General features: G+C 38.0%; 1 protein-coding gene across 1 annotated transcript in view; it reads right to left on the reverse strand.

The window, feature by feature from the left end:
• Positions 1–17863, reverse strand: part of LOC101021773 (cytochrome P450 2C18) — a 37601-nt gene extending 19738 nt beyond the window's left edge. The window contains exons 1-6 of the mRNA XM_009215003.3: positions 17322–17863; positions 16289–16605; positions 12257–12419; positions 11913–12062; positions 7991–8151; positions 2535–2711 (exon numbers count right to left, since the gene is read on the reverse strand). Of these exons, the coding sequence (XP_009213267.3) occupies positions 2535–2711; positions 7991–8151; positions 11913–12062; positions 12257–12419; positions 16289–16456 (819 nt within the window). The 5' untranslated portion in view covers positions 16457–16605; positions 17322–17863. The remainder of the gene's footprint in view (positions 1–2534; positions 2712–7990; positions 8152–11912; positions 12063–12256; positions 12420–16288; positions 16606–17321) is intronic.
• Between the last annotated feature and the right edge of the window lie 482 nt (positions 17864–18345).

Genomic DNA, 18345 nt, shown 5'->3' on the forward strand with positions numbered 1-18345 from the left:
TCAAAAGACACTATTAAGAAAGTGAAAGACACTTGACAAAATTGGAGAAAATATCTTTAAATAACATCTGATAAGGGACTTTTATCTAGCACATACAAAAACATTTCCATCTCAATAATTTCAAAAATATAATAACCTAATTTTAAAATGGACAAAAGATCTGAATATATTTTTCTCCAAAGACAAATACAAATGAACAATAACCAAGAGAAAAGATTATTTGGTGTCAGGAAAATGCAAACCAAACCACATGGAACCACCTCACCCCACTGGGATGGCTGGAATCAAAAAGATAAGAAGCATTAGCAAGGTTGTGGAGAAAGTGGAACCCTCAAAACATTGTAGTGAGAATACGAAATGGTGCAGCAAATTTCATGCCTAGGTTTTCTTCTGAGAGTTTTATATTTTTAGCTCTTACATTTAGGTCTTTGATCCAGCCACAGTTTCTCAAAGATTAAGCATACAATTGCTGCATGATCCAGTAATTCCACAGCCAAGTATATACCCAAGAGAAATAAAAACTTATCTATACACAAAATCTTGTACACAAATGTCCATACCAACATTATTCATAACAGCCAAAACAGAAACAATCAAAACCATCAACTAATGAATGGAAATATAAAATATGATATAGCCACACCCAAATATTGTCTATATAAAGGAATGAGGTACTGATATATGCTACGTCAATGAATCTTGAAAACATTGTGCTAAGTGACAGAAGTCAGACAAAAAAGACCACATACTGTGTAATTTCATGTATATGAAATGTCTAGAATAGCAAATCTATAGAGACAAAAAGTATATTAGATTGCCTAGAGCCACCCCAATATGGGGTGACTGTTAAGCATATGGTTTTCTTTTCAGGATGATGGAAATGTTCTGAAATTGATTGTGGTGGTGGCTGCACAGCTCTGTGACAAATACTAAAACTATTGAATTGTCTTTAAAATGTATGAGGGTACAGTATGTGAATTAAACTCAATAAAAATGTTATAAAAAATAAAATAAGCTAGATTCTAAATATTATAGTGAGGTCAAAGGAACAACACACTTTTTAAATACAGTAATGAGGACATAGCCACTGGTCACTGAAACACCATAGACCTTACAGTTCTCCTTAACCTGGAATTAACGGAGAGGATTCATAGCATTAAGGAAAGCCCTCTAAATGTGTGCAAAAATGGAGAACTCATACAGTTTCAATTTTCTGGCAAAGTGTCCACATTTTAATGAGATTCTCAAATTAATTAGATCCCAGAACCATTGAACTAGCAGTAGAGAAGGTGGACAGTAAGAATAATTTGCTTCTTCCCTTCTCCAGTTTCCTCAAAGTATCTCATCTTCTTCACTTCACTCTATCTAGAACACATTATTCAAGCAGTCCTGCTAACACTCCATGGGCAATTTCATGAAAGTCACCTTCATTAGCATCTTTGACTCCATGCCATTTTCACCTACTGGCTGATTCTTCATTTCCACCCAGTGTTGTAAAGTGGTTAAATAAAATAATGGTGACCTCACAGGAAGAATTTTCTTCTCTAGAGTTAACTCTTTTCAGTTTGTTCTGGATTGGACCACTTCTCAGTTCAAAGAGTACTTTGCACCTTAGTGTCCTGAGGGTATCTATATTACCCTTCTCAGTTTCCATATTGACCCTACCACTATTATTCATCATTTGGCTCCTATCTGATCCTCTAACTGAAACTAATATCTACAGATTTTTGGCAATATGACAAAATGGACAACTTGATTTTATTTCAGAATCTGTGTTTCTGTAGCCCACACTTTCAGCAAGCTGAAATTCAAAGATATGAAAAGTCTTGTAGCAAGTTTTTGACCTCCATTCTCATTGTACATATCCTTCTACACAACTCCTAGGATTATTTTCTCTAATAATTATATGCATCCCACTCTTGTTAGGGCTCACACATATACCTGATCAAATCAAAACTCTCCATGCCAGCATTCAGGTCTGCAGGTTAGACACCTCCAATTCCATATGTGTCCAGATTTACTTTTGGTTCCATTCAGTTAAGGCCTCCCTTCTCTGTCCCTTTGCCACCACACACCTCTGAACCTCTCATCACACTGTTCTGCACACTAAAAAATTGACTGCCCCGTTATTCATTGTAAATATTTTAAGATTTACACCAAACATCAGGACATGCAGGAGGCCCATTTAGGTTAAAGCCTTTCACCTAACTCTCCTATATGCTGTGTGATATGACCATGCCCACTTTCAATTTATGACTATATATTTTGCATTTTCTAACTTATTTGTATTTCCTTTTCATCTGAGGCATGCATTCCGTCTTTCCTCAGATAAATTATTAGTACCTAAAAATATTGCTCACATATTCTAATTGTTTAACAATTCAATTATAAATTCTCCATGGTGCTTCACCCAGATCCATACTCATAATAAGTACTTAAAGTGATCGTGAAGAGTTTCTTGCCTCACCATTTAAGCAATCATTATAGAACTAATCAATGAACCACAAGATGTAGGCAAACAAATAACATTTTACCTGTTCCATTTTGATCAGGAAACAATCAATAAAGTCCCGAGGATTGTCCATGTCCAGGGATTCTTGATGTTCTTTTATTCTCTCCAAAACATAACTTTTAACATAAGCAAAATTTTTAACTACTTTGTTATGACTTCCTGGGAGATAATCGATGAGAGCTGGGAAATTATTGCAGACCTTAAAGATTTTTTAAAATTAATTAAATTAAACACATGTATTGAAGACATATACCATAAGTTAACTGCTGGTTTAAAACTGAAGTAAATTTTTAAAAATTGTCTCCCTCTTTAAGAGGAGCATTTGAGTGTACGTACAAAGTAGTCCTCTATACTGAAAGATTTAAGTTAGAATATTCTCAACAAGGGATCAAAGATGATAATTTCCTATACTCATATATTGTTTTCAGAATATTAAAATATCTTCATGTCAATTATCTCATTTTTTACATTAATTTTTCTCTATAGCCTTGAAATATAGAATTACATTAATTGCTTTAATTCCCATTTTGCAGATAAGAACAGAGGTTAAGGAAATTTGAATAACATGAAATAGACCACAAAGCTGTTCCCTGCTATTTCTACTCCTAGCAGGAAGCCTCAGAAATAGAATCACTCTTTTGTAACTGGGAGGGGTACAAAGATACCATAAAATGTAATTCAGCATTTTATGGATAAGTACCCGTACACCAGAGTAGTTAAGATACTTCCGTGAGTAGTTAAGATAATCACACAATTATCTTTTAGACAGAGTTTGAGACACGCTAGCTCAGCACAGGGCAAAACTGTAATTTTTTAATGATTCATACACCCCAAAACCCAATCATTTTGTCATCTTAATCTTAATTGCCTTGCTGAAGCAGCAAACACCCCTATCCTATTCAGAACTTCCTGGTAGCATCTGTGCTCCCAAACATTCTCCCCTTTTGCCAAATAATGTGATGAAGAGGTCTCTAGGTGTGAATTAGAGGAAAAGCCTGTGAGTAATGCCAGCTTTTCAACAAGGGACTTGGATTTCCATTGAGTGTGTGCTTTTGGACAGTCACCAAAGTACTGCCAGAAACTGGATTTGGGGGTTTGGTGGAAAAAAAAACACTAGCTAATGGGCTTGAATTCCAGCTCTATATTCAGGCATTTCTTTTCTTGTCTGTAAAATAAAGAAATCATCTATCTTTCCCAGATGTTAATGCCACAATGCTAAGATATGGACAAGCTGTAGTGTTCAACCACTCACTTCACAGAGTAATAATGCCTACAAAATTGGCACAAAAGACAGTTCCATGGGCCCATCTCTCCATGAAAACACCCAAAACTTCAAACAAAAAAGTCAGAATCAACTTTAACAGAACTCTGGAAATCAGTCAAAGGTTTACAGCAAGCAAGAGAAAGCTGAATAAAGAAAATGGCAACTTAAAAATAGTAGAAAAGCTTTGTGGGTTTATTTTTATTTTTATTTTAAGTTCCAAGGTACATGTGCTGGATGTGCAGGTTTGTTACATAGATAAATGTATGCCACGGTAGTTTGCTGCACCTATAAACTTATCACCTAGGTATTAAGCCCTGCACACATTAGCTATTTTTCCTAATGCTCTCCCATCCCCAACCCTCCAACAGGCCCTAGTGTGTGTTGTTCCCCTCCCTGTGTCCATGTGTTCTCATTGTTCAGCTCCCACTTATAAGAAAGAACATGCGGTGTTTGGTTTGCTGCTCCCGCATTAGTTTGCTGATGATAATGGCTTCCAGCTCCACCCATGTCCCTGGAAAGGACATGATCTCATTCCTTTTTATGGCTACATAGTATTCCATGATGATGAAGTATTTATGGCTACATAGTATGGCTTATGGCTACATAAGCTTTGTGGTATGTTTATTTGCTCTTGTCCCACCTCCGTCATCAGCTTGGCAGTGATCTTGTCAAGGGTAGCCCTGTTCCCAGTGGAGGACCCTGGTTCCTGGTTCCAGAGAGACCACAGAAGACCGTACTTGCAAAAAAGTATATTTCTCTTTCTCACCTGTCTGAGGACTACCATGGGCTAACATGAGGCACTCACCTTTGTTTCACCTGATTCAAAATTCATTCAGGATGGAAAAGCAATGGCCATTTCTCAAAAACCTTCTAAGACAAATGAACAACCCAAAGCTACCTGGGGCAAATGATAACAGTTGAGGCACACAGTACAGCACTAAAATCCTGAAAATAAAAGCTGAGAGACAGTTTCTTTGGAAAACTGGGATGTTCAAAAGTGCCTATGTATACTAAGAAATTTAGAAAGTTATCAACATGCCCAGAGCAGGACAGGCTAATTAGAAAAACGTGAGAAGATCCTGAACTTTCACCTCTGGCTGATATCCAGGCTCAACTTAAGCAGTAAGTGAAGGCTATGACAAGGAGTGCTCCAACCAATCTGAAAGACCGGCCTGCCTCCCTCCCTCCTTTCCTTCTTTCCTTCCTTCGTTCCTTCCTTCATTTCTTTCCTTACTTCCTTCCATCTTTCTTCTGCTATTTATATATATAAATACATATATTTTTTCTATGTCTCTTTTTTGCCTCTCCACATTTAAGAAAATTTCTGTCAAAACTATCTGAACATAAGCTAAAGACTTCAGAAACCACACATGATTTGCAAAAATAGTTTTGAAAAGTCACTAAAGAAAGATATAGCCTTCAGAAGAAAAAAACAAAAACAAACAAACAAAAAAAAAACTATAGCAGGCAACAAAATACCCTAAAGAGAGGAAAGACTCTGATTTCCAGAGTTACCACATAAGAGTATCCAAAATTTCCAGTTTTCAAACATTCACTTCACAGCTTGGTACATACAAAGTTTTGGACTGGGATTGGGGCAAGATGGCCAAATAGGAAAAGCTCCAGTCTGGAGCTCCCAGCGAGACCAATGCAGAGGGCCAATGACTTCTGCATTTCCAACTGAGGTGCCTGGTTCATCTCATTGGGACTGGTTAGACAGTGGGTGTAGCCCACGGAGGGCAAGCAGAAGCAGGGTAGGGAATTGGCTCACCTGGGAAGCACAACAGGTTGGGGAACCCCCTCCCCTAGCCAAGGGAAGCTGTGAGGGACAGTGCTATCTGGTCCAGATACTACACTTTCCCATGGTCTTTGCGACACACAAACTAGGAGATTCCTTCAGGTGCCTACACCACAAGGGCCCTGGGTTTCAAGCACAAAACTGGGTGGCCGTTTAGGCAGACACCAAGCTAGCTGCAGAAGTCTTTTCTTCATACCCCAATGGCACCTGAATTCCAGCAAGACAGAACCATTCACTCCCCTGGAAATGGGGCTGAAGCCAGGGAACTAAGTTGTCTAGCTCAGAGGATCCCACTCTTATGGGGCCGAGCAAGCTAAGATCCACTGGCTTGAAATTCTCGCTGCCAGCACAGCAGTCTGAAGTCCACCTAGGATGCTCGAGCTTGATGGGAGTGGGGGGTGTCCACCATTACTGAGGTTTGAGTAGGCGGTTTTCCCCTCACAGTGTAAACAAAGCCTCTGAGAAGTTGAGTCTGGGCAGAGCCCACCGCAGCACCACAAAGCCCCTGTAGCCAGACTGCCTCTCTAGACTTCTCTCTGGGCAGGGCATCTCCGAAAGAAAGGCAGCAGTCCCAGTCAGGGGCCTATAGATAAAACTGCCTCTCCCTGGGACAGAGCACCTGGGGGAAGGGGTGGCTGTGGGGACAGCTTCAGCAGACTTAAATATTTCTGCCTGATGGTTCTGAAGAGAGCAGCAGATCTCCCAGCACAGCACTCAAGCTCTGCTAAGGGACAGACTGCCTCAAGTGGGTCCCTGGACCCTGAGCCTCCTGACAGGGAGACACCTCCCAGCAGGGGTCAACAGACATGTCATACAGGAGAGCTCTGGGTGGCATCTGGCTGGTGCCCCACTGGGATGAAGCTCCCAGAGGAAGGACCAAGCAGCAATCTTTGCTATTCTGCAGGCTCCACTGGTGATACCCAGGCAAACAGTGTCTGGAGTGGACCCCCAGCAAACTGCAGCAGACCTGCAGAAGAGGGCCTGACAGAAGTAAAACTAACAAACAGAAAGCAATACCAACAACATCAACAAAAAGGACGATGACGCAAAACTCCATTTGAAGGTCACCAACAGCAAAGACCAAAGGTAGATAAATCCATGAAGATGAGGAAAAACCAGCACAAAAAGGCTGAAAATTCCAAAAACCAGAATGCCTCTTCTCCTCCAAAGGATCACAACTCCTCGCCAGCAAGGGAACAAAACTAGACGGAGAATGAGTTTGACAAATTGACAGAAGTAGGCTTCAGAAGATGTGTAATAACAAACTCCTCCAAGCTAAAGGATTATGTTCTAACCCAATGCAAGGAAACTAAGGACCTTGATAAAAAGAGGAATTGCTAACTAGAATAACCAGTTTCGAGAAGAACATAAATGACCTGATGGTGTTGAAAAACAAAGCACAAGAACTTCATGAAGCATACACAAGTATCAATAGCCAAATCTATCAAGCAGAAGAAAGGATATCAGAGATTGAAGATCAACTTAATGAAATAAAGTGAGAAGACAAGATTAGAGAGAAAAGAATGAAAAGGAATGAACAAAGCCTCCAAGAAATATGGGACTATGTGAAAAGACCAAACCTATGTTTGATTGGTGTATCTGAAAGTGACAAAAGAATGGAACCAAGTTGGAAAACATACTTCAGGATATTATCCAGGAGAACTTCCCCAACCCAGCAAGACAGGCCAACATTCAAATTCGGGAAATACAGAGAAAATCACAAAGATACTCCTGGAGAAGAGCAACCCAAAGACACATAATCATCAGATGCACCAAGGTTGAATTGAAGAAAAAATGTCAAGGGCAGCCAGAGAGAAAGGTTAGGTTACCCACAAAGGGAAGCCCATTAGACTAACAGCAGATCTCTGTGCAGATCCCTACAAGCCAGAAGAGAGTGGGGGCCAATATTCAACATTTTTAAAGAAAAGAATTTTCAACCCAGAATTTCATATCCAGCCAAACTAAGCTTCATAAGTGAAGGGGAAATAAAATCCTTTACAGACAAGCAGATGCTGAGAGAGTTCACGTCCTTTGCAGGGACATGGATGAAGCTGGAAACCATCATTCTCAGCAAACTAACACAGGAACAGAAAACTAAACACTACATGTTCTCACTCATAAGTGGGAGTTGAACAATGAGAACACATGGGCACAGGGAGGAGGACATCACACACCAGGGCTTGTTGGGTGGTAGGGGGTAAGGGGAGGGATAGCATTAGGAGAAATACCTAATGTAGATGACAGGTTGATGGGTGCAGCAAACCACCATGGCACATGTATACCTATGCAAAAAAATCTGCCCATTCTGCACATGTATCCCAGAACTTAAAGCATAATTTTTAAAATTTAAAAAATTTTCAACTGTCTAATAAAATAACAAAAATAATATCTTAGGAAGAGAAGCTCTTGATCTCACCTGGATCCATGGGGAGCTCAGAATCCTGAGGTTTTCATTGAATTTTTCCATCAAGTTAAGAAATCTCTGATCTTTATAATCAAATCGATTATGGAAAATAACAGAGCAGATCACATTGCAGGGAGCACAGCCCAGGATGAAAGTGGGATCACAGGGTGAGGCTAAAGGATTGGAAATATTTTAAATTATCATTAAAATATATATATAAAAAAATACTTTGTCTTGGATAACAGGGAAAAGTAATTTTAGAAACTCTAAACCAATATCTACCTAGAAATTCTCTTATCAACATAAACTATAGTATATTGAAATTTAATACCTCACTTTTTCCTTAATATTGAATTAATTATTCCATCCTAGCTATTTAATAATGGTTTTCCAAATACTGCATTTACTTCACTGCCTTTCTTTATACAATTCTGACCCAAGATGCCTGTTATTCTGAAGAGAAAACAAAAAAATTTAAAGAGGCCACATTTAAAACCACTTAATAATTCAAGTTATCAGTGCGGAATAACATTTATCTGGAAAGCTTGTAGACAATTGATTGATAGAGGAAGGGAGAAAATAGGAACCTGAAAACTTCTTCTATATAATGAATAGTTGAAGTAACTGTGTGTAGAACCAGCAGAGGGGGAGACTAAAGAGAGAAAGAGTATGGGAAAATTCAGATTGATGGAACAAATGTAAAAAAGCAGAAGTCATCTATGTTATACAAGAAAAAAGCTAACACAAATAAGAAGATAGACTGGTTTGCCTAAAATAAAAGTAAATAAGAAACTTTCATTTCAAACCTAAATTACAAATAGGGCAGATAGAAAAACTTAAATTGATAAATGGAGTCCTTTTGTTTCCTTATTTCGATATTGAAAGAAAAAAAAAGAATTTCCGGCTCTAAGAAATTGTGTCTATTATCACTGGGCACTATCTTCAATTTATTTGAACAAAGCCTGACCTCTTATAGAATCCTCGGTTATTGGTCCATCTAGCCATCCAAAAAAATACCTTATGTTATTATAAATTTTTTAATTTGATCATCATTTAGGTAATTCCATCATTTTACAAATCAATAAATTATTATAGAGGAAAGTGATTATTTGTGAGCAATTTTTAAATAAAACTGTTATAATCAAATCATCAATGAACTCTACACATGAGAGTATCATAAATGTAATTAAGAGTGACTTGAACAAAAATGCTGTGTGGTAATGATGGGGAATTAAATAATAGGACTGTGTTTAGTTAACTGCTCCTATGCCAGGCTTCTTTTCAGCTAAAACATGCCAGGGCACTAAGTTTTCAGAAAATCTTTTATTCTAGCCTGGAAGGCAGGGGATAATTTGGGATTATTAGTTTGAGATTTCTGTGTGTGTGTGCATGCACATGCACGTGTGTTTGTACATGCCCATGCACATGATATTCATAGTGAAAATCTGGTTTCTGATCTTTCCTTTCACTTCAATTGGGGGAGTATATTAGGCTGTTTTTGAATTGCTATAAAGAAATACCTAAGACTAGGTAATTTATAAGAAAAGAGATTTAATTGGCTCGCAGTTCTGCAGGCTGTGCAGAAGCATGATGCATGGCAGAAGGCAAAGTAGGAGCTTGCACTCACATGGCAAAAGCCAAAGCAAGAGAGGGAGGCGGGAGGTGCTATGCACTTTTAAATGACTAGATTTCATGAAAACTCACTTGCTATCATGAGAAAAGTACCAAAAGGGTTGGTGCTAAACTATTCATGAAAAATCCAGCCCCATGATCCAATCACCTCTCACCAGGCCCCATCTCCAGTACGGGGATTACATTTCAATATAAGATTTGAATGGGAACACACATCCATACTATATCAGGGAGATAATAAAAATCAGGGTAATTTGTAATCCAAACTGAAAATCAGACTCATTATGACAAGAACTTTATAGATGAGTCCAACTGGGATGAGGAGAGGATAAATAACTTTTAATCCTAAAACCAATTGTTTTAATATTCACCGTGGATTTTGTTTCTATTTAGATTTGGTGAGGTCAACAGATCAGGTAGCCCCAAAACAGACTGCCCTTGAAAAGACAGTTCATTGCTCGCAGTTCCTAGAGGAGGGGCACTTCACACCACGTTGAGGGTGTGGGGAGCCACATGGGGAAGTACCAGGGTTGGTCAGGAGGCAGCAAGAGCAAAAAGAAACCATGGGGCTGAGCCTTTATTGGTGTTTTCACAGGAAGAAATGAGTGAGATAGGGTGGGTAGACTGAGTAAGCCTGGGAATAGATAGTTTGAACAATTTCTGTGGGCTCTGGGATATAGGGGTGGTCCATAGTTGTCCCATAACTGGCTCTGTAATGATTTAAGACAAGGAGAATACAGTCAGCACTCTGTATTCATGGTGTATCATGGATTCAACCAACCCCAAATCAAAAATATTCAGAGCAAAAACAAGTATCTGTACAGAACATGTACAGACCTTTTTTCTTGTCAACATTCTCTAATATTGGGAAATATTATAAATAATATTGTCAATATTCTCCAAATATATGGCAAATATTATGCCATATTTAAGGGACTTGAGCATATGTGGATTTTGGTATCCAAGAGGAGTCCTAGAACCAATGTCTTACTGATAAGGAGGGACAACTATATTGGATTCATGTGTGAGAGTTTGATAAGGAAGGTGGATGGGGCTCTGAGCTCTGGACAGTTTGCTTTGAAAATCAGAGACATGCTGTGGACAAGATATTTGCTATCTCTGGGAACTGTCTGACTTTGGGAGGGGCAGTCCCTTCTAGGACCACAAAATCCCCAAGATGTCGAAGCATCATAAAAAAATAGAAAATAAAAAACATGATTAATACACAAATAAAGATGAAGGAAAATACAAAGAAAGCTGAATACAGAGCTAATGTACAACTAGGGAAGGTAGGATAAAGAGTTATTAATAATACTTAAAATTTATTTAAATAAACATTTTATAATTTGGCATTTTTTTAAATTGAAAGACTATGTTATAGCATATATTTTCTTAAAATATATAAAACATTACAGTAAATAGTAACATTAAATAACTCCAGCTGATAATTTTAATTAGTTCTTAATTAACAGGGAAATTAAAATTGATAAAAGCTACACTAAAGATGCCTAGTCTCTTAAAACCATAGATAAGCATCATTATGGTAGAAATTGTAGACACACACCTCAGAAGAAACCCCCAGATATGTTAGTGAGGCTGACTGGACAAATATAGACCAACCAAATGAAAGTACATGTCAGTTGTTTCATGCCTAAAAGATGTAAAGAAATCATTCCCACTATGTCTGTGCCACAAGTATTCCCTGGTGAAATGTTCTAGAATACATAATCCACAATTATACTATGGGAAAAACATTACTCTTTAATAATTTGAAAAAAATGAGACAAAACCTTCTAAATTAATGCTATAATGATTTGAAAACAAACCAAGCCTGAGACAGAATAGGATTAAATAAGCCTTTTATACTCACACTGTATGCATAGTCATTGTGTACAAACGCAACAAGCATAGGTGTACAAAAGCTCCCTTGGCTCTCTGTTTCAAATCTCCCCCCTCCATATTGAAGACTGACAACCACTGCCTATCATGAGAGATCTGGCCACCCCTAGGAGGTTTCCAGGGATGTCATTAGAGAAGATAGCAGTCTGTTAATGTCAGAGTATTGTGTATTTCAAGATAGCTAGAACACAGGTCTTGAAATGTTCTCAACATATAGAAACGTAAATGTTCAACGTGATGCATATCCTAAACACCGTAACTTGATCATTACACATTCTGTACATGTAACAAAATATTACATGTACCCCATAAATATGTATAAAGGTTATGTATCAATTTAAAAATAAATTAAAATAAATTTTAGAAAACATTTTTCAGGAAAAAATAAAAGTCAGTCACCCACCATTGGTTTTTCTCAACTCCTCCACAAGGCAAAGGGCTTCCTCTTGAACACGGTCCTCAATGCTCCTTTTCCCCATCCCAAAATTCCGCAGAGTCATGAGGGAGAAACGCCGGATCTCCTTCCATCTCTTTCCATTGCTGAAAAGGATTCCTAACAGAACAGAAAACAGAAACTAGGAGGGAGATTCCAAACAAGGAGAACAGAGCTGACACTTGGCAGCCACGTGGATGGGTCAAGTTCTGTCTCAGGAGCTCTTCAAGCCTCTGTTTTCCATCCTCCCCATCCCTATAACCACTGCCCAGTACATACACATGTACACATTCACACGATACATGCACATTTACCGAGTCCTTTATTAACTTTTTCAGCCACTGGAAAACTTCCTCTTCCAGAAAACTTCTCTCCATGATCAATCAGGGCCTCCTTCACTGCTTCATATCCATGCAACACCACAATGGGTTTCAGGCCAAAATACACAGTGAACACAGGGCCATAGACTTTCGAGAACTGAACATAGAAAAGAAGGTTCAAATAGTAGCAAAACTCAGTATTTGGTCTATATATTGTCCGTGATTTAGACTGATACTAGCATCATAATGTTGATATGATTATTTTGTCAAATACAGCTTCAAATATTTGTGGATTTTACATAAAGATGATGATTATTGTTTTAGCTGCACGTATACAGTGCCTTCATTGTGCCAGGCAGTGGCCTAGGAAATTAGTATGCAGGTTATTAAACTTAGTCATCACATCAATACCTTGAGCTAGATTTGTTTACTTTATTTTACAGATAAGACAAATTGAATTTTAAAGAATTTCAAATTCATTGTCAGTATCCCACAACTGATAAACAGAAGGTCCAAATTTGAAGCCTGCTTAGTCAACCTGTGATGCCTGAGCAATTTATCAGTTCCCAATGTCCATATTTTGACCAATATTCAGCCACTGGGACACTGCTTCAGGATCCCCAGCAAAGCTCATCCCATAGGGATCCTGATGCAGGAGTCCTGTCATCAATACTAAAAAATGTACACCTTTTTGAATCACCCAGATGATTCTACTGCCCAGTCCACTTTGAGATCCACTGGTATAATCACCACAGAAAGAGAGTGGACCCTACAGAGATAGTAACAGGACACGTGGCACCTCACAGAGGAACAATGTTTTCCATGCTGTACACTCATAGGTCACAGACAGCAGCTTTGTACAGAGGCCATAAATATTCTGTTACCACCCAGATGGCCCTGACTAATTATTTCTTTCATTCATTTATGTTTATGATGAACTCATAGATATTTCTTCGACATCAGGCATGACTTGCTTTTTTAAGAAGTTTAATGATCATGGCTAATGTAAGCAAAATACATAGCATATACAGTTACTGACTTCTCAAAACCTTTAATTACCTAAAACACTTCCATTACCATTTTCTTTCAGGCAAAAAATTATAGCAAATGACTGTGAAGAAAAGAAAAGCAGCAGGCCTTTATCATTTTGACTCTACCTTACAACTTAAAATGTTTCTCTTCTGGCAAAATGCATTATTTTATTCCACTATTTCTGACAATGACACAAAAGAAAAACATACTCCACAGGAAGTATTTGCTTTACAATAACATACTTTAATAATAGGCCTCTGGTAGTACAGGAGGAATGTTGAGGAATGTTCCTATAACATATAACCTTTAATAACTGGCCTCTGGTAATACAGAAGTTTCTATGTGACATTAATGGTTATATGGGACAAGCCCACAGCTAACATCATATTTAATGGTGAAAAGTTAAAAGCTTTTCCTACAAGATCAGAAATTAGAGAAGAATGCCCCCTCTGACCATTTCTCTTGAACAGAGTACTGAAAGTCCTAGTCAGAGCAATTAGACTAAAAATAGAAAATATTAATATAGGAATATTCATATAGGAAAGGATGAAGTGAAATTGTCTGTTTCCTGATGATGTAATCTTATATGTAGAAAATCCTAAAGACTTCAGAACAAAAGTACTAGAACTGATAAACAAATTCAGTAAACTTGAAGGATATAAAATCAACATGCAGAAATCAGTGGCATTTCTATGCACTAGCAACAAAATATCTAAAAAAGAAATTAAGAGAACAATTCATTTATAGTAGCATCAAAAAATAAAATACTTAGGAATAAATGTAACCAAAGAAGAGAAAGATCTATATACTGAAAACTACAAATCATTGACGAAAGAAATTGAAGGTGACACAAATAAAGGCAAAGCTATCCCATGTTCATGGATTGGAAAAACTAATAGTGGTAAAATGTCCATACTACCCAAAGCAATATACAGATCCAATGCAATCCCTATAAAAATTTTGATCTCATTCTTCACAGAAATAGAAAAAACAATCTTAAAATTTGTATGGAACCACAAAATATCCCAAATAACTAAAGCAAATTAACCAAAAGAATAAAGCTGGAGGCATCACACTATTGAACTGCAAAATATGTGACAAAGCTATAGTAAGCAAAACAGCATAGCATTAGCATAAAAACAGACACATTGATTAAAGGAAAACATAGAGAACCCTGAAATAAACCCACACATCTATAATCAATTGATTTTTGACAAAGGTGCCAAGAACATACAATGGGGAAAGCACTCTTCAGCAAAAGGTGTTGAGAAAACTGGATATTCTTATGCAAAGAATAAAACAGAATCCTAATCTCACCCCTTATATAGTAATTAACTCAAAATAAATTAAAGTCTTAAGCAGAAGACCTGAAACTAAAAACTAGTAAAAGAAACCATAGAGAAAAACTCCATGACATTGGTCTAGGCAATGATTTCTTGGATATGATTCTAAAAGCACAAGCCACAAAAGCAAAACTAGACAAATGAGATTCTGACCACCTAAACTTCTGCACAGCAAAGGAAACAAGTCATAGAGTCAAGAGACAATCCACGGATTGGGAGAAAATATTTGCAACTCAGACATAAGATAAGGGACTAATATTCAAAATATATAGACACTCAAATTACTCAATAACAAATAATTCTATTTAAAATGAGCAAAAGGGTCAAGTGCAATGGCTCATGCCTGTAATTCCAGCACTTTGAGAGACCAAGGTGGGTGGATTGCTTGAGCCCAAGAGTTCAAGACCAGCCTGGACAACAGAGAGACCACATCCCTACAAAATATTAAAAAATTATCCAGGCATGGTGGCATACACCTGTAGTCCCTGCTACTTGGGGGACTAAGGTGGAAGGATGGCTTGAGCCCAGGAGCTCAAGGCTGCAGCAAACTGTGATCCCATCACTATACTGCAGCCTACAACAGAGAAAAACCCTGTCTCTATCAATTAATTAATTAATTAAATGGGCAAAGGATTTCAGTAGACATTTTTCAAAAGAAGATATATAAATGGCGAAGAGATATATTTTTTAAATACTCAACAAATTTAATCATCAGAGAAATGCAAATTAAAACCACAATGAGATATCTCATCACAACTTGTAGATATTATTATTATTAAAAAGATAAAAAGATAACAAGTGTTGAAAAAGATGTGGAATAATGTGAACCTTGGGTATGTAAATTAGCATAGTGATTTGAGAAAACAGTATGGATATTCCTCAAAAAACTAAAAATAGAACTATCAGATGATCCAGCAATCCCACTACCAGTATATACCCAAAGGAATTGAAGTCAGTATGTGGAAGAGATGTCTGTACTTCCATGTTTATTGCAGTGCTATTGATAATAACCAAGATATGGAAACAACCTAAGTGTTCATCAATAAATTAATCGATTTTGTATGTGGCATATATGTACAATGAAATGTTATTCAGCCTCTTAAAAAGGAAAAAATATTCTTATTTATGACAGCATGGATGAATCTAGAGAACATCATATTAATAAAATAAGCCAGGCATAGAGACAAATATCATATATGGTCTCACTTCTATGTGGAATCTTAAAAAGTTGAATTCATAGAAGTAGAGATTAGAATGGTGGCTACCAGAGGCTGGCAGGTGGAAATGGGCCAAATAAGGGAATACTTTGGTCAACAGGTACAGAGTTACAGTTAGATAGGAGGAATAAGCTCGGGTGTTCTACTGGACAGCAAGGTGACTATAATTAATGTTAATGTACTGTATATTTCAAAACAGCTAAAAAAGAGGATTCTAAATGTTCTCATTACAAAGAAATGACAAATATTTGAGATGACGGATATGCTAATTACCCTGATGATCAATTCACAATGTATACATGTGTCAAAATGTAATATTGCACCCCATTAATATATTCAATTACCATTTATCACTTTAAAATGAAATAAAACTTTAGGAATCGTGAGGTTAAATACACCTTGTACATTACTAGAGGAGCATAAAGCATACTTACATTGGTTAAGGATTTGCTCATGTCCTTAACATCTAACTGCAGGATATTTCCAATAATTGGGAGAGGAGTGGGGCCAGACGGGAGCCTCCCTCTTCCAGAGCTCTGTCTCCAGAGTGAAAGGAGAAACAAACAGGAGAGACAGAGCACCAGAGCCACAGCTGGATCCATTGAAGGCTTCTCTTCTTAGTAAGAAAACTGTAGGCTTTCACATCAAGGTTTTTATAACACTCCCTGTTAATCCACCTGTGATTCTAACTCTGACTGTGACTAGTCAGCAAAAAGCACTTTAATCTCTCTTCTGAATGAACATTGGCTCACTGAAAAAGATAAAAATAAGGTGTTCTTTTTTCTTGTTCTCATTTCCAATGCCCCACCCTGGAGATTCTGGTTTAACTAGTCTGAAGCAGAGCCCAGGTTTTTTTTGTTTTGTTTTATTTTGTTTTTCTTTTTTTCTTGAGCTTGAGTTTTGCTCTCGTTGCCCAGGCTGGAGTGCAAGGGCAAGATCTCAGCTCACTGCAGCCTCCACCTCCTGGGTTCGAGCGATTCTGCCTCAGCTTCCGGCGTAGCTGGAATTACAGGCATGCACCACCACGCCTGGTTGATTTTGTATTTTTAGCAGAGACAGGGTTTCACCATGTTGGCCAGGTTGGTCTCGAACTCCTGACCTCTGGTGATCCGCCCGCCTTGGCCTCCCAAAGTGCTGGGATTACAGGCATGAGCCACCGTGCCCGGCCAGGCCTAGGTTTTTTTCAAAACCCCAGGTGGTTCCACTGTGCAGCCAAAATTGAGAACAAATGAAATAAATTATTTCATCAAAAAAGTGTTCAAAATTTTGGATTCTTAGATTGATGAACAGTTGGAAATATGACCTTGAGGGGAATCTGTGTATTATATCCCTTGTATATAAAATAATATTTATCCTATTGAGAGGAGGTAGCCAGCTTGCTTTAGGTAGGCAGTAAGGGAAGGGTCCCCAGAGAACCTCAAACCCTTCCAGGTCATAGCCCAATCCACAAAAACCCCAAGTACTTACACTAGATGTTTTGTGCAGATAAGGGAACTTCCACAGGGAGCTTGCCTAAATATGCCCGCAGTGAAAACTTCCTACCTTTAACACATGTGCAGTAACGGAATTAAATCAATATGGAGTGGCTTACACTGAGTCCACATGCGCAATGGAAGGAAGGGGTGGAAACACCAGGAATTCACGCCTTATGCAAATAAGGATCCCAGCCTCATCAGCTTTTCTATAAAAATCCTGGTATTCAACTGTGAAGTGGCAATCCGCAACCCGCTTTCAGGGCCTCTCTCTTTGCTGAGAGTTTTCCTTTCACTTAATAAATTCTACTCCACTCACTCTCTGGTGTCTGTGTGCCTAATTCTTCCTGCATGAGATAGCAACTCGGACTTAGCTGAGCTAAGGATAAGGAAGACTGCAACACTATAATGCTTTCTCAAACACTGGGATCATTTTCCTTGAAAATAAGATCCTTTTGAAATATTTTAGTGTAGTACTAACATTACAGCTGCCTAAACATAGCGCAGCTAACAAACTCATTCATCTTAAACGGCTAAACCGGTTATCAATTAAGTAAACATACACACCTTTTTCCATTAACCCCCCTGAAAAACCTGGACAGCTGAGAATATTATTTCATATTTTTCAAATGGGGAAAGGGAGACTCTAGGAGAAGAGATGACCTATTCAGTGTCCCACAGCTCATAAATGGCAGGCTGGGATTTGAACTGAGATCTTCTGATGCCCACTGCAGTATATTATCACTTACACCTGAGCTGCCTTGTGAACAGTTTTAGCAAAATAAAATAAATCCTAAAAACATTCATCAGTCTGAATCTACACCACACGGTTCACAAAATAACAGGGCTGTACATTCTCAAGAGAAGAAATAAAAGCTAGAGTTTCTCCCCTCTCTGTTACTGAAGAGCTGAAACTTAGTCAGTGTAACTGAGGAAAGAGCCAATCTCAGAGAATTAAGTGGGTAAGAGCTCAGCAACTATGGCTTCTCCACCTCCCACTCGCCTCCAGACACAACTGT

Source organism: Papio anubis, chromosome 11, assembly GCF_008728515.1.
Source record: "Papio anubis isolate 15944 chromosome 11, Panubis1.0, whole genome shotgun sequence".
NCBI classification, from domain to species: domain Eukaryota; kingdom Metazoa; phylum Chordata; class Mammalia; order Primates; family Cercopithecidae; genus Papio; species Papio anubis.